The 20,319-nt window shown below is 45.8% G+C and overlaps 1 protein-coding gene across 1 annotated transcript; it reads left to right on the top strand.

Moving 5' to 3' along the window:
• The first annotated feature begins 377 nt into the window (after positions 1–377).
• Positions 378–20,258, top strand: PRDM4 (PR/SET domain 4). The gene is made up of 11 exons (XM_082310730.1): positions 378–454; positions 2,086–2,219; positions 2,867–3,052; positions 5,125–5,919; positions 9,009–9,158; positions 10,386–10,504; positions 11,268–11,353; positions 12,530–12,657; positions 13,219–13,533; positions 16,088–16,256; positions 17,685–20,258. Exons 1-11 carry the CDS (start codon positions 444–446, stop codon positions 17,992–17,994), a joined length of 2,403 nt encoding a protein of 800 aa, XP_082166856.1. The 5' UTR covers positions 378–443; the 3' UTR covers positions 17,995–20,258.
• Positions 20,259–20,319: the final 61 nt, after the last annotated feature.

The following is a 20,319-nucleotide window of genomic DNA, read 5'->3' as shown; positions in this document are numbered from 1 at the left end:
CCCCGGCGGCCCCTCCGCGCCAGCACGGCGGAGGCGGCCGGGCTCGGGCCGGCGCCCAGAGCCGGGCCCGTGGCGGAGCCCGGCGGCGGCAGGCGGGAAGCGGCCGAGCCCCGGGGCGGTGGCGCCGCTTCCTGGATGTAGCGCGCGGCGGCGGAAGCAGCCCCCGTCCCCTCCCGCCGCCGCCGCCGCCGCCGCCATCACCGCCGGCCGCCGCCTCCTCCTCCTCCTCCTCCGCGCTCCCCCGCCCGCGGCCGGGCCCGCGCCGCTCGGGGCCCCGCCCATGAGGCGGCGGCGGCGGCGGTGGTTGCGGCCGGGCCGTGGCTGGGGCCGAGGCCGGGGCCGGGGGCAGGCGCCTGCCCGAGGGGCGGTGGCGGGCCGGGGCTGAGGGCCCTGATGCGGCTGCAGCCGCGGCCGCTCCGCCGCCGGGAGAGGCGCTGGGCCCCATGCACCCCAGGTGAGCCCCGGGAGAACGGGGGGCCGCGCGAGGCGGGCGGGACCGCGGCCGGGCGGAGCGGAGCCCGGGTACCTCGGGCCTTGCGACGGCGGCGGGCACCCCGGCCGAGGGCGAGGAGGGGAGGGGGTCCCTAAAGCGTTCAGCGCCCCCCGCAGGGCCCGAGGCTTGGCCCCGGTGCTTCGCCACCCCTCGGTCCCGGGGCGAGGGTGGTGGATCGCTCCCTCGGGCATCACCTCCCTCCCGCATCAGCCGTTGGGGCCGGGGAGGCGGGGGATGCCCCCTGCCCCGACGGGTGGCCGGACCCCTTGGCGTCGTCCCTGCGAAGCCGTCCCTGGCGGCAAGCGGGGCGGCTGGCGAGGGTAGGAGAGCGCGCGAGGCAAAAACTGGGCAGAAGCGAGAGGCAGGTCGGCGACTCTGTTTGCGTGGCGCAGACCTTGGGGTTAACTTGCGTGAGTTTCGTGTATTTGGCCGTTTTTCCAGGGTGAGCGGTACCTTTCCTTACCTTACCGGAGTGGCAATCCAAGCTCCAGCTCTCCGTCAGTACCGCAGAGCTCGGGCCTGCTGCATGCAAAGGGCACATGAGAGGCTTGGGCCAGTGTGGAGACTGTTCAGTCTTGTTGCCAGGCTTGTGACCACCATGGGGGCAACCGGTCTTTCTGGCCCTACGAACCGCTGCTTAGAGCTGACGTGTGGGCAGGAGTGCCAGGGTGGGCAGAGCGAAGGCCGGGCAGAGCTTGCAAAGTTGTTGACAAGTGGGAGGTGACCGTGTCTCCTTGGTGTCCCCACCCCCATGGACTGGACCCCAGAGGATGGATGTGCCCCAAGCTGGCATGTTTCTCCCACCGCTGGGGTTTTGGGTTGTTCAGCAGCCTGGCAGTTTCCACAGCTCTGCAGCCACTCGTGTGGTATGTGCCCGCTTGAGTAGCTTGAGAGGTGCGGGCACTCAAGAGCTACTGGTTGATCGCTCTGAAATAACATGTCATCCACGGTGCCAGTTTTTTATGTGATAGGAGCATGTGCCATGTCTGTAGAACCAGACTGAGGCAACCTGTTAAAACTCTATACAATGGCTGTTCCGCAGAGGTGACTCTTGTCACTATTGGCCTGGTTCAAATGGGTGGTGAATTAGATGTTTTGTGTCCATTACCAGTTTTAAGTGATCTTTCCCCCTCCTCTCCCCTGACTTTGGTTTTTGAACATGAATGTGGTGCCCAGAAGTCATGAAATATAGATCAGATGCCGTTGTCTGAGTAAATTGTGACATTCAGCTTGCAAATCGATCTGTGTTCACAGTACTTTAATTGCAGTGGCTTTGACTACAAGGAGTGAGACTTTGTTTTCTGGATGGCAAGGAAAAAGCTATGGTCTGGTTGGTTTTTTTGAACTGGCTTTCTAATCCTGGTTATTGCTATCCAATATGATCAATATGTATTGATCATGATGTGATCACAGTGTGAGTGATTGATGTGCTTTGTGCTTAGCTTTCTAAGGCAGAGTTTTTATGTGTAAACATCTGATTTTGAGTTTGTTTACTCAGCCCTTCCTCACCACAGTACAGTCAGTAATCAGGAATGCTCTTGCTTCTGTTTCTCTTTCTTTTTCCCCTCCCCTCTCTGTTCCCTGCTCCTCAGAATGAATGAAATGAACTTGAGTCCTGTAGGGATGGACCAGCTGACCTCATCCGCTGTGAGCAATGCCCTGCCGGTCTCAGGGAGTCACTTGGGGTTGGCAGCGTCACCCACTCACAACGCCATACCAGCAGCAGGTAATGGGGAAAGCTCCGACAAAGGGTATTGCAGCTCACACTCTGTGTTTTACTATCACAGGAATGTTTGTAACTGGGTAGCAGTGCTTCTTCTGATAGCAAGTCATGTTTTTAGCAGGTAATGAGGTGATGTAGAATTGGGGAAGGGTAGACCATAAACCGTTGCTTATGGGGGCAAAGCAAAAGGGATGTGTACTTACCAGGTTTATGCCTTAATGGGAGTCACATTTTGTTCTAATGGGGTGGTTTGCACTGTGGTGGTAGGGTGGTAGGAGAATCCTTTGAAATACTGACTGTAGCTGCAAATCTGTCTCCATCTATGTCCATCTTCACTCAAAAAAAAGTAAAGCAAAACTGTTTTCCTAGCTCTTTTTTTTCAGGGGGCTACACAGACAAAAGTCCATTACAATTGTAAAGTACAAGCAGGCCCTACGTAATGTATCCAGAAAAGATCTAGCCACATTCAGGCATGCCTCTCGGTGCTGTGATAACTGTGATCCTTTCTTTGAAGCTTGCCACCTTACTTTGGCAGTATCATATTGTACTTCCATAGGGAGCTCCTGAGGAATTAGTAACTTCTTTGTTAGCTTGTGTGTTCATAAGCTCAAGTAGTTCCATTGAAGTTAAATGGGCACTTTCTTTTGCAGGCTTGCCTGTTGCAATTCCAAACTTGGGCCCCTCCTTGAGTTCCTTGCCCTCTGCTCTGTCTCTGATGCTCCCAATGGGTATTGGGGATCGAGGAGTGATGTGTGGTATACCAGAGAGAAACTACACCCTACCTCCGCCACCATACCCTCACCTGGAGAGCAGCTATTTCAGACACATTCTACCTGGTAAGTGGTCTGGTGCTGATGGATGGGAACAGAGAGAGAAATTGTTCTAAGAGCCACCTGTTTCTGCCCTGAAGCAGGCAAGACTGACTCTTTTGCAGCGCTGTAAATTCCTGGAGTTTGTCTGGAGTCTGTTGTGTTTTTTACACACCTTTATTTTCAGGTCTCTGTTTCTATGTATGTATATGAAAAAGAATTGCAGGGTATTTTCTGCTTAAACCAAACCTCTAGTCACTCCTCCTGCTGATTTGTTTTTAAGGTTAACAGAAAACAAAGCGTGTCAGGTTTCTGTCTCAAATCACTTTAGTTCGAAAACGGCTGCTTTTTTTTCTCCTGTAGTCTGAAGCAGTACTTGATATGTGCATGATGGTAGGTTACAGTAGTTCAAGGCTCAAAAAGAGCAAACCATCAGCTGAGGAGTTTGGGCTCTTTCCCACCCCTTTAGCCCATGGCATAGGTTTTCTTCATTTTTGTTCAAGGTTGGTTTCCGAAGTTACATACTGATTTCTATCTTGATTCCTCTCTCTCTCGTGTATTTTAGGGTATAAATGTAGAATTTTACATGTTAGTATATGAAGACACAGAAATTTGAGCTTTAAATGTAGTCCTTGTTTTGTTTTGTCGCTAAGATTGACAGGGTGGAAGGGGGTAGATAAACTTCTTCAAGGTCACACAGTGAGTGTTGTTGGTTCAGCCTAGCTTAGGGAAAGAAATATAGCAGCCCAGATCTTGTCAACTACCTGATGACTAGTGGCTGAACTTGCCAGCTGCTCAGGAGTAACCTTTCCTACTGCATTACATGCCTGTCCATTTTGTGGGCAAAAAGTAGAGGAGGAGACAGTGCATTTGAGGACTAAAAGTATTTGCCATTCTTCTGAGCTGGAATAATTTATGCAGAAATGTACTTTTTCTTTCTAGGCTGCTTGATGTTTAGCCTGATGTTTCATAGGACTCTTCTGTCAGTCATCTTACTGCCTTCAAGGATCCTCCTTGTTCAAGCCACAGGGCAGCATAGCATGCCGAAATATTTGATGCAGCTTAGCCATTTTTAATGGGATTATGCTGCAGAAAGAGTATCCATGCTTGCATGCTTGTAATAACGGACATGTTTGAATGGAAAACTTTTACAGAACAAATGGCTTATAGGGTTCAAGGCCAAAAAGAAGCATGCTGACTCAGATCTTGCAGAATCTGCAAAAATCTGTCTCTGCTGGAAGTACTGTTTACTTGAATGTGCTGATGTATTTCCTCTAAAGATTGTTTTTTTTAGCTTTGTCCAACAAGAGAAGTTGGTAGTATGTAAATACAGTTTAATATTTCTTTGCATCTTAAGTTCCAAGGTTGTTTGACATAGATGATCTTTCCAGAACTACCAGAAAAGATGTTAGCGTTTCTGATTTAAATTTAACTGGGCTATTGTTTTAGGAGAAACAAGATACTTTTCATCTAAGGAAAGAGAGCAGATGACTCACGATACCTTTGAGAGACCTTATCTTGGTCCTTCAGAATTGCAGTTGATGATCTCTGAGATGGACAGTTGTGTCACTTAGTCTTAGAGGAAGGAAGTAGTCATTGTTAAAACTAAAATACCGAAGCAAAAAGGGTGTATCCTGGAGAACTGTTTCTGCTTCTCCTAGCAAACATGAATGAGGGATTATCAAATGTTAGGTTCCACTAGCAGTCCTTCATCCTTTGTGAGCTATTTCTTGAGAATGAAAAATTATGCCTAAAATGTGAAGAACCTCTTTCTGATTCAGTCTCTGTACTGAGGAGCCTAGGTTAGATGCTGCCAGAAACTTGGCTGTTCAGAGTTTGACAAATAACTGGAGATTTGCTTTGTTGGATGGAAGCTCTGCATTTGTTGTCAAATGATACTTTGACAAGAGTGCTGGGTTGGCATATGTTTGTGAGCCATGTTTTGGAATTAGTGGTTTTTAATTGGGCATAATGTAAAGAGCGTGTCTTCAGGGATCTAGGTCTTAATGTACTATGCCACGATGATCGGGTATTTTTGTTCAAGATTTGAAAAATGACGTCATCTCACTCTCTCCTCTTTCCCCCTCTCATTCTATCAGGTATCTTATCTTACTTGGCTGACAGACCGCCACCTCAGTACATCCATCCCAACACTATAAATGTTGATAGCAATCCGGCATTGTCAGTCTCCAGCAATCCCTCGGCCCTAGATCCCTACCAGCCCAGTGGAACCGTGGGGCTGGAGCCAGGGATTGTCTCCATGGACGCCCGCACAGTGAACACGCATGGTGCTCAAAATCTGCATCCTAGTGACGGCCACGACGTAGCGCTGGATACTACAATCACTATGGAGAGCGTTTCGAGGGTAACCAGCCCCATCTCTACAGATGGGATGACAGAGGAGCTTACGATGGATGACGTAGCCGGGGATCATTCGCAGATCCCGAATGGCTCCCGGAGCCACGAACCTTTAGCCGTAGACACGGTGGGGAGTAACTTGACATCGGACGCTGTGGGACATGGTGGTGTCATTCCCATTCACGGTAGCACTTTGGAACTCCCTGTCGTCATGGAGCCCGACCACATCGCCGGGCGGGTGACAGGAATATCGGACAGCACACTAAATGACTCCATTCATACTGTGGCCATGAGCACCAACTCCGTGAGTGTGGCGCTCTCTACCTCACACAACCTAGCTTCCCTGGACTCGGTAGCCTTGCACGAAGTGGGCCTCAGCCTCGAGCCGGTGGCAGTGTCTTCCATAAATCAGGAAGTAGCCATGGGGCCAAGTCACGTGGATGTGTCTGCAGACAATCTTGCCTTCGTACCATCCTCTCTGCAAATGGAAGACTCCAATTCGAACAAGGAGAATATGGCAACCTTGTTTACCATATGTGAGTGGGCATTTCCTACTTTCTTGGGGTAGGGTTTGTTACGTAGCTGTTGTCTGGTGGATGACAGGACTCTTGTTGCTAGTCTTACAGATTTCTGGTGAAAGAAACTTAGTTATTTAACAAGTCCATGAAAGTTGGAACATTTGTAGTGGCAGATAAACCTCGCTGAAACAATACTAGTAAACATAATAGGATGTTTTAGCATTGTTCTCTTTGTATCCATCTCCCATGTTTCCTTGAGGTTGGCAGCTGAGTTCTTTTACGAACCTCTTGCTTTTTGTGGATATGCTGATGTTATACTTTGCAATGAGACTTTTGTTTTTTAAAGTGACATCACAAATGACTCTTCTTGCTCCACTAAAAAAAAAAAAAAGGCAAAAAACACCACCACAAGCCATACATTTCATTGAGTGGGTATAGTTGTTGAGTATGACGTTATGCGATTTTGCAAGATTTTTATTAAGCTGCGAACAGTCATCATGAAAATGTCCTCAAGAGGACCTGCTGGGAAAAATGAGCAGAGAAGGAGGGAAGTTTTTAGTATTTCTAATTATTCTCATCAAAGGACTTCAGTCCAGAGGCTCGTTGATCTCCTAGGAAGAGAGGAGCACTCTGTCAATCCTGTCATCATTCAGGGAGTGGTGTTTGAAAGCTATGAAGTTCTCATTTGCTGGGACAGAGATTTGAACTTCCACCCACAGCACGTCTGGCTTCCCACCACTGAAGTGCATGGCCGGCTTTTATATTGCTGAGCGCTGCTCTTGCATGCAATCTGGCCCTACAACTGCCAGAGCCTTATGACAAGCTTTGCCTGCAGAAAATTTTTTAAGAAATGGAAAGAAATAGTGCCTTGGTTAGCAATGGGAGAGGTGCAGTTTAGTGCAAAGTGCCTAGTCAGACATTTGAATTGAAACTTTTATTCTGGGGGATAAAATATAACTTAAAATCAGATGGGTGTAGAACTATGATGAATTTACATCTCCTAGAGGAAGAGTTTTACAGTTGATGCACTCAGAAGTTCTTACAAGCATCTGTTGCATGTTGAACAAATAATGATCAAAATACTATGATATCCAACATGCTCGTGGTGAAATCACTTCTCTTACTCACCTAAGTGAGATTTGATGTGCCAGCTTATTGTCACTATACTTAAAGTAGTCCTCAACTGTTTCCCAGGTGATGTTCCCCATTGGTAGGATGTTATAATGGCTATTGCATGCCTAGTGCTTTCATGTGATTTGCAAAAAAGATCTTTGACTTGGGAAGGTTAAAATTTTAACTTTTTGTTGTCGTTTTTAAACTTCTCCTGAATAAAACATGAATTTATGTTCAGACAGGTGAGAGCAAGGAGGAGGTGGTGTTTGAGACTCTTGGTGGCTTCTCCTCACTGAGATGGCGGGAATCAGGGCCTTTTTCAGAAAACTTTTTACACTGGTCCTAAGCGGGAAGAAAAAAGTGTGCCTTTGCTACAGTCTTAAGTGTTTGTGGAACTTTTAAGTAGCCCTTTTTGTGATCATCTTTGCTTACAATTCTGGGTACCCAAATCAGAGAAGTAATCACTGTGATTCCCCCCCCCCCCATTATTTGGCAAGGACAGAAATGGAAAGGAAATGGTATATTTCGCTTCCTGTAGAATGTAGGATTTTTTTTTCAGCTTCTTAAAAACGTATGAATCCCTAAACCTTTCCAAGTGGTAGTGTCACATGCCTAGAACTTGCTTTTCTTCCTCTTTGCCTCTCCTTGGGGTTAGTCCACAGACCTGTAGTGGTGTGTGCTAGGCAGTGCTTAAAAACAACTGTTTATTCTAAATAGTGTTTCTCGTTACTCAGGTCTGGTTGTTGTTGCTGTACTCCTACATGTCATCTGTGCACATCAAGCAATTCTTATATAGGCTCTACCTAATAATTTTCTAAGTACCTTCCTACCTGTAATTGTGTAGTTGCTTAAACTGTATTTTGTATGGGGTCAGATTCTGGTACCTTGGTGTATGAAAAGAGTGTACCAAAAATCTCTTCAAACAAATAGGAAAGGAGCTGCTGTTAATGCCTGCTGAAGACTACTTCTATCTCTTATACTGGAGTTGGGCCATCAAGAGGCCAAAGAAGGTCTTTGTGGAGATTGTGCTTAATTAGCTGAGCATCTTTCTTCAGAAGAAGAATGATTTATCAGGAGGGTGGTTGCTGAGTAGGTGTTGGTTGCTCCATTCATAGAAAATTAAAATGATGTAGTTTTTCTAGATGAGAGCATTTTATGCTGTACTTTTTCCTGAATTTATTAGACTGAAGACTTTCAGTGGTTTGTTTTTCAGCAGTACTTGTGCTGAATGACAGATTGGGAAAGTGATGCTACTGATTCTTCTTGGGCTTTTGGTTTTGTTCCATTCAGTGGCATCCCATAGAGGTGTACCCTATGAGTTTATTGCAGTAGGTCCTTCAAAAGCAGCAGTGAGGTCAGGTTTTTGCTGCCGTGAAGATTTGCAAATTGTCTGAATTTAAATGGAGATAAGGGGATTTGTGGGTTCAAATTAGAAAAATTTTAGAAAGAAGACCTTACTGCTCCTTTGCATTAATATCCTTGAGGTTCTACATGCAAGAAAACTCTTGTGTTCCTGGTAAATTCCAAAAACGTAACCAGTTAGAAAGTGTTTGGTTTGGTATGGCTTGGATTTTTCTGCCAATAAATGTCATTTCACTTGTGATCAGAGAGAAAATGGTTCTTCCATCATCAGCATTACTGCCAGCTCTGGGGAGACTACCATCAGTTTTGCAGTAGATTTGATGAAGAGTGGACTCTGTCCCATTGATAGGTTGCCCCTGTAGGGATAGTCTAGAGCCTAAACAATTGAGTTACCATCAGGAAGGCAGGTGGAGATCCTCATATTTGATCTGAATTGGATAGGAACTGTACGTTGGTGCCAATCTGACTGTATCGTTCGTATTCTTCTGAGTAAAACCTAGTAAAGCGGATCAGTTAAACCACATAGAAGCAGCCTTTGCCAGGAGCTGAGCTGAAACATCGGTAGGGAGCTGATTGCACCATGGGGGCTGTTGCATCTTTTTAATCTGTGTTGTCCCTTCCCCTCTCTGCAGGGTGCACACTGTGTGACAAGGCATATCCATCGGACTGCCCAGATCATGGGCCCGTCACCTTTGTCCCTGACACCCCGATAGAGAGCCGAGCCAGGCTTTCTCTCCCTAAGCAGCTTGTCCTCCGGCAATCTATCATGGGAGCTGAAGCGGGTAAGAATCAGATTACTATGTATTTCTATGCAGCAGTTTAAAATACACTCATTGCCTGAAATCAAAAACCGTAGGGAATATAATGCGGGAAAGAAACACTGAAATAAAGAGGTGGTTCCCTCTTCTGTAATCACCCTGACTTACATTGTGCAAGAGCTTCTTGTCCTCTGGTTACTGCTTAGACTTCAGCTAGACTCTAGGACTCTGCTGCCACAGAGCGTTACTGAAACACTTGGTATGGTCAAGCACAAGCAAGGTATGGTGTTTATTTTTATTGTGTGCTAAACAGCCCAGGCACAGTTTTGATAAGGAAATGTTACAGCAATTGGAGTTTGGGGGAAGATAACAATTAGAAATAATGGAGGAGATTTCTGTCTGCTTGTTCATCAGCTTGGTTTGCCACCTGTGGGTCTTCTGGATACTCTCACTGGAGAACTGATCACGAATGCCTCTTTTCCTCCCCTCCCACCCCCATTTACATGTGGCATGTAGACTCCGACCTTGTCATTGGATGTGGACGTTGTTACTGTATTTCACACCATTGTCACCTGGAAATCGAAGAGTACAGTGCAATACCCGAAGGATCTGAAGGCTAGAGAAGAATGTGATTATTGGCTTGCTTAGCAATGCTGCTTTTTGAGAGCAGATTACATCTGTTCTTTTCAAGCTGCACTAGTTTCCAGTTTATTCCTAAAAGTTATTCAGTGTATTCATGTAGACCTATATATATATAACTGTTTAATAATAAATAATATACACGCAGGAATCCCTCTGCCCATGACAGAAATACAGCTGCCTCTGGGGAGAAATGCAGAAGCTGCTTAACAATGCCCAGCAACAATTCTGGAAATGCCTGGGGATTAGGTAGGCGAAATGTAGTTACTGAAACTAGTATTTTCTGCTTCTGCAGAAAGTGCCATGAAAACTTTAACTGGTACAAGTGGCTAGGATCTTAGTTTTATAGCTTACTAAAAAGTAAATTACTTGCTTTTGACAGACAAAATAAATATTTGTAATTAAAACAAAGCGGCTCCCAATAGTGTCATGTGGTGGTGGTGGTTCTTGTCTCTGCCTTGGGTGTGTTTTACATGTGAAGTAGAAGCTTTGATGATCTTTTGCCTAGATATTACCCCTGGAGCATTATCTCATAAACCTCCCACCTCTTTGTTATGCATGATTAGTTCTTAAAATAAATGATTTCTGCAGATTTTGGTCTTCTACTGATAGGTGTGTGGACACGAGAAACCATTCCTGTAAGGACTTGTTTTGGACCTTTGATCGGGCAGCAGAGCCATTCTCTGGAGGTGGCTGACTGGACAGACAAAGCAGCTAGTCACATCTGGAAGGTCAGTGGATGTTACGGCTCACAGAGTCCGCAGGCATGCCTTTATCTGGTGAAAGCCACTGCATGACACAGCAGCTTTAACGTTATCATCCTTGCCAAAAATCAAAATTAATGCAGTTTGATTGTTTAATACTTAATATCAGCCTAGCAGAGCTGTATACCATGTAATATGCTGATAATCAATCCTGACTTACAATGAACTTCTTTAATGCCTTTTCTTCTCAAGGGCTCTATGTGGTTTCCTGTATTTGTGTGGAGTTGCAGTGGAGATGATAGATTGTATATGAATTACTAGGCAGCACTTGTTTGTTTGTTTTGTATCATTGTTTATCGAAAGTTCCCCCAGGTGATGAATGATTTGTTTTAGGAAAGCTGCTTTAAAGCTTTCTTTTTCACATCATTTCATGTTCAGAAAGTAAAATTGATCTCTATAAATAAAACATGTACTGTTTGCCCAGATATTATTATTCACAAGAGTTGATTTGTAAGAAAAGCAGCCAAATGCATTTCTGCTGGGAACTAAAGGTGGTGTGTGGGAAAGATGCTGATAAACAGTTTTTCTAGCCTCCTGGGTAGCAGAGAGGTCAAGATTCCTGTGTGAAGGGGAAGGTAAGGAGTAAGAACAGAGCTGTGGTCTTGGTAATGGCAATGGAGGCCTCCTGGCTTCTTCTAGATAAATACATCCTATGTTAAAGAAAGAAGCTGGCTTTCACTGCATTTGTTGCTGTGTTTTGTCCTAAGATTGCATTTGTTTTTCCTGGTAGATCTATCACAATGGCGTCCTGGAGTTCTGCATCATTACAACTGATGAAAATGAATGTAACTGGATGATGTTTGTACGCAAAGCCAGGTGAGAACCACCTGTACTGTGCTAAGTAGCTTGGAGTCTGAGCTGCAGGCTCATAGGAGGCCGTGCTGGAGGATGTGCACTGCTGTCCTGACTGCCCAGATGGGTAATGACCTCGGGACCAAGGGACCTTCAGGAGTTACCTAGGCATCTTGGACTGGTGGGGAGAATGAAACAGAGCACCCAGTGGAGAACGTTACAGAGAAACCAGTATGCATGCTGTAGTAAAACAGCCCCAAACCTGCCCACATACTTTGTTTCCCTTGTTCTGAAGCTTTAAACCAGGTTCTTTTTGCGTTAGCTTACTGTGTATTAGTTTGTTATTGCCTTCCCTCTGCCCCATTCTTTTTGGATGCAACTGTGAAGATGACATTGATTGTCTTTTTGATTTTAATACTTTATTAGCAAAGTGTCCCTGGGTTCTTTTGGCCAAGTTCCAAGCTCTTACAGCTCACAAGAGCTGTCCTTTTCAGTCCTTCTGGAGCCTGTGATGAAAACTGTCCAGACTGGCTTCAGTATTGCTCCATGCATGGTCCACTGAGAAGGCTGAACCTTTCCTATTGCTCTGTGACACAAAGTAGGTTTCTCCTGCAATTAATTTCATTGTTCCCGTATGCAGAAGTCAAGAAGTTATTGCTTGATCTCCCACTGCAGTGGGGCAGAGCTTTTGCTGGTTTCAGATACTGGGAACAAACATATGCAAGATACAGCTTCAGAAGATGAATTATCTCGTCTTGGAAATGCTTTTCAAGAGTTATTTTTGAAGATAATTTTGCTTTAAGACTTTACTGATATTTGTTTCTCCCTCATGTGTTCTCTATTTCTTAAGGGGGTTAATATGAAAAATATATATATTTTTGTAGTTTCTTAAGAGATCATAAACTCTCTTCTCTCAGCCCACTCCAATGTCTATTAATAATTTTCTCAGCAAGATATTGCAGTGGTGTGAAGAATGTATCATTTGGTGGAGCAGATTGGCTCTCAAGGTCCAGTTCTCCTTTCCTTTCCTTTAATAAAGAAGGACAGAAGTGACAGACATGAAAGTTTTTATAATGTGCTGACAAGCATTGAGGTTGTCTCATTACCTATTTATAGGAATTTCCTTCTTTTTTTTTTCCTCTCTCAAGAAGTCATTATTTCTTGAGGGCTTTTTTTTCATAACTCTCGTTATTGCTATAGGAACCGGGAAGAGCAGAATCTGGTAGCTTATCCACATGATGGAAAAATTTACTTTTGCACCTCTCGGGACATCCCGCCTGAACACGAGCTTCTCTTTTATTACAGTCGGGACTATGCACGACAGCTTGGTAAGTAAGCGCTCATCTTTGTTGGCTTTGCAGAGAGTACTCAGCTTGAATTCTCTTTTAGTGGAGTCTCTGGGCATGGTGACATGGGAGGGCATTATGTTCCTTCTCAGTTCCTAGTGGCGCATGTCATAGTTTCCTTTTACATCTCATGACTGCAGGAGTACCATCGCATAAAAGAAACATTTCACTATCTAATTCCACTGATCAGGAGTAAAAGATCGCAGTTTCAAAGAAAAAGGGTTGGTTTTCTTCTGTTCACCCATCTGGTGCTAAGAGAGTTTTGCTAGCTGAAGATGTTCCTATCCTCCCCCACCTTTCTTTGTGATAATTTAGGTTTGTTGGAGTTGTGCTCAAAACCATGCCAAAGTTTGGCCCCCAAAACATTTGAAATGGCCTACAGAAAAGAGCTGAAAAGCAAGCACTGGAGCTGAAAGGAACGGAGGTGAAAACCTCTGCAGCTGGCTTTGCTACCACAGACAAAGCGTTTTTCCACATGGATCATGCTCACGCTCTGTTAGGCCTTGCTGTGCCTCATTAAAAGTGATGCTTTTGTGCCCAAAGGTGTCCCTGAACATCCGGACGTGCACATCTGCCACTGCGGAAAGGAATGCGCTTCCTACGCGGACTTCAAGGCCCACCTGAGCAGCCATATTCACAACCACCTCCCCAGTCAGGGGCACAGCAGCAGCCATGGGCCGGGCCACGGCAAGGAGAGGAAGTGGAAGTGCTCCATGTGCCCCCAGGCTTTCATCTCCCCTTCCAAGCTCCACGTCCACTTCATGGGGCACATGGGCATGAAGCCGCACAAGTGCGATTTCTGTAGCAAAGCTTTCAGTGATCCTAGCAACTTACGGACACACCTCAAGATACACACAGGTAAGGGCTGGGGACTTCATAGAGATGCCTGTGCTAGTAAAACATTGGGGCAGGACCTGCTCTCTCTGATCCCTTGGCCAGCTGGCAGGGCATAGCTTGTGTCCATAAATCTGTGTTTCTAAGAGCTTAGAATCGTACAATGTTTTGGGTTGGAAGGGACCTTTAAAAATCATCTAGTCCCATCCCCCTGCCATGGGCAGGGACATCTTTCACTAGATCAGGTCACCCAAAGCCCCATCCAACCTGACCTTGAACACTTCCAATGGTGGGGCATCCACAGCTTCTCTGGGCAACCTGTTCCAGTGCCTCACCACCCTCATTGTAAAAACATTTCTTCTTTATGTCCAATCTAAATCTATCCTCTTTCAGTTTAAAACTGTTGCCCCTTGTCCTGTCACTACAGGCCTTGGTAAAAAGTCTCTCTCCATCTTTCTTATAAGCCCCCTTTAAATACTTGAAAGGCTGCAATAAGGTCTCCCCGGAGCCTTCTCTTCTCCAGGCTGAACAACCCCAACTCTCTCAGCCTTACCTCAAAGGAGAGGTGACCCAGCCCTCTGATCGTTTTTGTGGCCCTCCGCTGGACCCGCTCCAACAGGCCCATGTCCTTCCTGTGCTGAGGGCTCCAGAGCTGGACGCAGGGCTCCAGGTGGGGTCTCACCAGAGCAGAGTAGAGGGGGAGAATCCCCTCCCTCGACCTGCCTTTCTAAGAATGGCAGCATCCTGACCATCTATAGGAATGATCTCCAGTCCATGCCGACCCCAACTAATGCCTGGGCACTGCCTGAGAGAGCGCTGGTTGGCGTGGGACAGGACCGTGCTGGGTTCAGTGGTGTGGGTGCTTACAGAACAGTATGTAGACCTGTGTTCTCTCTGATTGTGCCATGTCTAAAAGCATTTGATGAGTTGGAGTTGATTACAGTGGGGAAGAAGTGTTGGCCTTCGCATGGGAGACAGAAACCCTTTGTTTCCACACAGCAGATCCAGTGCTGGCAGCTGTGATAAAACAAGGGTTCCCTTCTGCTCATGAGAAAAAGCCAGCTGGGTTTGAGAGCTTGTAATGTGGACAGTTGTCCACTTAAATATGGAGCTGAGATCTTTCTCCTCTTTCCTACTTGAATTGTTTTTCATCTTAAGGAAATGGCACAAGACTGAAGTTGCTGACTGTGGGGTCAGACTGATGTGGATAAGGCTCAGCTCTGCCACTTCTCAGAACTGAAGTCTGAACATGCTGTTGACTTCTGTAGGCGTTTGGGTATCACTAGAGGCTTTGGGGATAAACGGAGAATTGCCAGCAGATCAGTGAATGAGAGCTAAAAGTGGAAAACAAAATAGTGAAAAGTAAGTTTTTCAGCTGTGTAAGAAGAGTGGAAATAGGAAAAGGCATGGATTTAACACAGAGCGAGGATAGGGGAGAGGGTGAAGGTCAAGTACAGGCCAGCAATAGACAGTGTGGATATTTTTGCTTCTTTTTTTTTCAGTAAGGTTGAACTAGCTATTGGGAATCACTGAATGCAAATCACAAAGCTGGAAAGGGAATACAACTAGGAGTTCAGTGCACGTGAGCCAAGCGTAGGAAGCTGTGGGCCCAGTAGTGAGGAGTTGTAATAAACTGGTCAAAAGTACAAATGTGGTATACACGACTACAGAATACTCAGTGGGACAGGGATTCAAGTGGTAGTCAAACTTAGTCTGAAGTCAGTGGCGGGCAGGGGTTTTGAACTATTTCTGACAAAGAATAATGGAAGAACTACAGACAAGTGGAAAAATGCGGTAGAACATTCATAAAAGTTATCAGAGAGCCAGTGAGCTTTGTACCTGTGTGTTTGTTAGATAAGAGAACTTGTTTTTCTAGACAAAGGCAATGCAGTGCATCAGATATGATTGGGCTCCGGTAAGGCATCAGATACAGTTCCTGTGGGAAATTAGTGGCAATGGGGACGTACTAATGTACAGTAACGAGATGGCTACCATGGTTACTATTAAAATGGAGGCTACCATTATTTTTACTCAAGAATTCATCTTGGATAAGCCTAGTCTTGTTAAGTGTTTGCCTGAATCTCTTTGCTGCAAAATTTACAAGTCTACTGGTGATGTTTTGATATGCAGAACAGGGAGCTACAGTTGGTGTAGACAAGAAGCAGAAAGTCTGTCTTACAGGAGAGGCTGACTGACCACAAGCATGGGAGGAAGAGGAATGAGTGGTGCTTAGAAGGACAAAGTGCAGAACCGTGCATCACATGAAGGGTTCAGTGGTTCGAAAACGTAGCATGAAGTGGGTTTTTTGGCTTGGGGGCATGGGGTGGGGAATGAAAAGATTTGGGAATGATGACGTGAAGTCAGATGCCTGTTTTTTGCATAGCTAAATCTAGACTGTAACTAGGTAGGCCTTTATGCTGAGTTTGAAGGAACTGGAGGAGAAAACTAGTCCTGTTCACAAGGAATCTGCCTTTCTTCAGGGTAAAATTTTATTTTTCAGAAGTGGTCAGGCTTGTTTGCTTACTGTATTTCTTGGGGCACTGACTGTCAATTTGTGGGTGTACGTATGTAATCCTAGGTCAGAAGAATTATCGCTGTACCCTCTGCGACAAATCGTTCACCCAGAAGGCTCACCTGGAATCGCACATGGTCATCCACACCGGGGAGAAGAATCTGAAGTGCGATTACTGCGAAAAGCTGTTCATGCGGAGGCAGGACCTCAAGCAGCATGTACTCACTCACACGCAGTAAGTGATCTCGCAGCATGCGTTGCACTGGCCAGTGCAATAAATAACGAAGCTCAACAGCCCAAGAGAGAATCTCTAGTTTGCAAGTAGTTTGGCCTAGGGAATACAGGTTCATCCTCTAAAATGACAGAGAAGTCAGTCTGGACAAATTCCTTGTTACTGGCTGAAGTTGTCCTATTCTAGTGTTTGCGATATTTTAATGACACAGTAAATTCCAGGTGTGCACCTTGTCTTGTGAAATGGCATTCTGGAGTGGTCATGATTTTGAAGAGAGAGGGGGTTAGTTGATTTACCTTTAGTTCTTGGCTGAGAACTGTTTCCACATCCCAACATGACCGTGAAAAATCATAAACTCCTCAGTGTGCCTCTCACCGAGTAGCTTGCTAGTGAAGTCTCCCTCTCTGCTTGCCCCAGGGGTGGGGTGCAGCCACTCCCAGCTCTCACCTCCCCCCAGGTCTCATTCCTGCACTTGGTCTCCTGCTCCTCCTGCAGGGAGATGCCCACCCCCAGGTCCTCCTCCGGTTATCCAACCCGTGTCTCTCCCAGCCCCTCAGCTCGCTGCAAGGCCAGAGCTTTCCTTTTGCTGTGAGAATCTCTCCATCCTGTTCAGTTACTCCCAATCCAAGGTCCTTCCTTCAAGGCTGCTTGCCCAAAGCTAGTCCCTCTGCTTATTTCGTTTTCAGCATCTGGTTCTTGTACTCACTTGGAATTGATGGCCACTTCTGTCATGCTGTCTAGGAGACAGCATAGTGCAGCTAGCATGAGCAAGAGAGAGGCAGACAGACAGACTTGCTTTGCTGCTTGTTCTTACGGCCAGAGCCAGGAGCACTACTGCTGGGAGGTGTTTTGCACAGTCATCTGCAGAATTTGACTGTTGCAGTCTGGTAAGCCTCTGCTTAGCATTTACAGACTGAGGGTTATTAACACTCAGCAGCTTTGTTTTTCTTTTTTGTTCTTTTTTTTTTCCTCCCGTTTATGCAGGGTGGGAAGCAGGGAGACTAACCTTTCCACCACCGCAACATCTCTGCCCCTGCCAAAACGGGGAGCTTAACCAGAGTTTGGTCTTCCTCAAAAAAATAAACAAACAACCCTTGTAGAATTCTTTCTTCTTTAATTTATCATCAGGAAAGAAAAACAGTTGCTTGCAAGCTAGCAGTTAATCCAAAAAGCCTGACTTTTGCCAGTGATGTTGGGGGGGGGGGGGGGCGGGGAGCAGAGAAGAGGGGCTTTGCTTATGTACCATGTGAGAGAAAACCGAGCAGTATTTACACTGAAGTACACTTCTGATCTGCTTCTCCTTCACCCACACTGAAAGATTTAGGAGTAAGACTGACCCTTTCACCCTTCCTGTCACCACCACCCCACCATTTAATAAAGTATCAGCCGCCTTGCGGCAGGAGCAAACTGTAACCTTCCCGTGTCTTGCAGAGAACGGCAGATCAAGTGCCCCAAGTGTGACAAGCTGTTTCTGAGGACAAATCACCTGAAGAAGCATCTCAATTCACATGAAGGAAAGAGGGACTATGTCTGTGAAAAATGCTCCAAGGCTTATCTAACCAAATATCACCTCACTCGCCACTTAAAAATATGTAAAGGCCCCACATCCAGCCTGTCAGCCCCAGAGGAGGAAGAGGAGGAGGATTCAGAGGAGGAATTAATAGACTCTGTGAGGACTGAAGACTGTAGGATTAACAATGGAGTCTATTCAACAGGTGATGCCCTCTCTGGACACAAATGAAGAGAAGAGAGAGGGAACTTTTCTTGGATGTTAAAACTGGGGAAGGAAAAAAACCTCTTCCTTGTTTTCCCCGTCAGCAGCGTATGTCAAATGAGGAGTTTTCCTTCTGTTTTGGTCTCCGCACTACCACCGCTTAATAAACTCTGTAGCCAAAACACTGAATAAGAATGGATCATGCACGTACAAGTGAACAGTTGCTAAGAAGGAAATATGAGGCAAGGAGATTTTTTTCACGCTCACTGTGCATACTTCTTTTCCAAATCACTCAAATTAATCCATCCAGCGCGGGGATACATGACACACCTTGCATAGCCCTTTGAGTTAAGAGCCACAAACCAGAAATGTAGTCAAATGATTGCCGTGACCTGTAAGCCAACTCTCCTTAACTGCCAAAGCCGTGACAATAAGAAAAGCAAACAAGAAAAATGGTGGTGGCAGTCGATGCATTTTTCTTTTTAGTACTTTTTAATTGAAGGATGTAGTTTGGCACAGAGCAAAGACTGTCAATGCTCAGGTTTCCTTCTAAAATTAAAATAAAAAAAAAAGCTTTTGTTAAAAAAAAAAAAAAGCCAGTGAAATGAGCATTTGCAGACAAAGCAATTACCCCACCACAGAACATCAAAAATTGGCTTTTGGAGAACAGTTGTTGCCTCTTCTCACTCTAGTTCACTAGAACACGTAAGCAGGTGAAGAGGTGAAGACTGTATAGGCTCAGTAAGGAAGAGGCTTACAGCTGATCAGACAGTGTTTACAGTATCTATTACTTCTTGTGCTGTAGACCTTTTGCCACCTAGAGTGATGGGAGGGTTTGCTGCTAATACTATTTATGGAATCAAGATGTATTTCATTCTGTTGTTTTCTTTTAAAAAAAATTAAAAATGTGGCTCTTTTCTAATGTTCTTTTTTAATATTCACACATTCTGGGAAAAAAAAGGTTTCCTCTTTCCGATACCGATGCTAAGAGAAATAACACCCCTTTTTCATCCTCTGCCTCTCCCAAGCTTTCCTGGGATGAGGTATGGGTAGGAGCACCTCCACGAACAGGTGCAGCGAAGAACTTGTCTTTAAACATTGCAGATTTGCTGTGTAGCGCCTCCAGCTCTGCTGTAGAAGAACAGTAAGCTGAGCTCTGTTCTCTGACAAGGTAGCTGGAGGGTCACTTGTTCAAGAGGCTCCAGTTCTTGCCCCAGAAGGCCCAAGTTCAGCTGTACTGCTCCCTGTATGTTGTATTTCTGAGAGAGCTCCCTGGGTTCTTCAAACCTGAAAATACACAATGCCTGCCCTCCGACACCAGTATGTGAATAGAAAGCTCCAGAAAGACAGGATGAGGGATTTTGTTTAGTCAAGGGAAAGATGTGTTGCTTGCAGTAACGCAATTTCTTCCTAAAACAAAAAGCAACTTCTGGAGCTACAGTGCCAATTAATACTAGAGGTAGAGATAACAGAAATTACTACCCTCAAAGAGCTTAACACAGAGCACTTACTTATTTCAAATTAAAGCCCTGAAAATCTTGTGGCTTTTCAGTGGCGAGCACTTGAACAGGTGGTTCTGGCCCTTTCACCTTCTTAAGCTTCACAAAAGCAGTTGTTTGTTTGTTGTCCACACCGTGTTCACTATTGCTTGGCAGAGAGTGGGTTGAGCCAGGAATCCCAACACATGTAAAATTTTCTTGGTTCCTGCAGAGCCATGCTAAACACCTGTCACCAGACTGAGAAACAGCTAAATTGGATTTAGAAGCAGCCACTTAACTTCAAGGGATGGGAAGGAAACCTGCAGCCCTGCCTCTTCCCCATCCGCAGCTTGTACTGATAGAATTTATCATCTGCTTTACCTCACCAGAAGGAGTTACAGTGAGCTGGGGTGGAAAGCTGTGGTACGATCTCGTCGGCTACATGCGCTGACACGTACAGCTGCTTTGATACCAGTTGCCTTAATACCCAGGGCATTTTTGCAGCAGCAGCAGCACTTTTGACACCTTCCAGCACGTGGAGAGGGAAGCATTTCACAGGAGGACAAGAGTAACTTCTGGCCTGGGGTAAGGCACTTGGGTGTTCATTTTAAACATGAGGAAATTGAGTCACATTCCTTGACCAGGTTCCTGATGCTATAAACGAAGCGTTTAAGTCAGTGTTAGGCTGATGATACTCAGAATGTTCCTCTCTGCCTTCAGGTTCCAGGCAGCAATGCCTGGGAGGAGTGAAGAACATGAGTACGTAACGTGGACACCTCTCACCAGTGACCAGCTGAGATCCCTACCCTCGCTTTGTGTCCTGACAGCCTCTCCTCCTCTCCCGAGTAGTAGCTCCTTATTTCAGTTCAAATTC

The sequence above is a fragment of the Platalea leucorodia genome, assembly GCF_965183815.1.
Source record: "Platalea leucorodia genome assembly, chromosome: 4".
Classification (NCBI taxonomy): domain Eukaryota; kingdom Metazoa; phylum Chordata; class Aves; order Pelecaniformes; family Threskiornithidae; genus Platalea; species Platalea leucorodia.
The sequence above is the reverse complement of the archived record's forward strand: the minus strand, read 5'-3'. Positions and strand labels throughout refer to the sequence as shown.

Coding starts and splice junctions, on each gene's coding strand:
- PRDM4 (XM_082310730.1), top strand. Junction 10,505..11,267: donor CAGCTAGTCACATCTGGAAG/GTCAGTGGATGT, acceptor TTTTCCTGGTAG/ATCTATCACAATGGCGTCCT. Junction 13,534..16,087: donor ACACCTCAAGATACACACAG/GTAAGGGCTGGG, acceptor ATGTAATCCTAG/GTCAGAAGAATTATCGCTGT.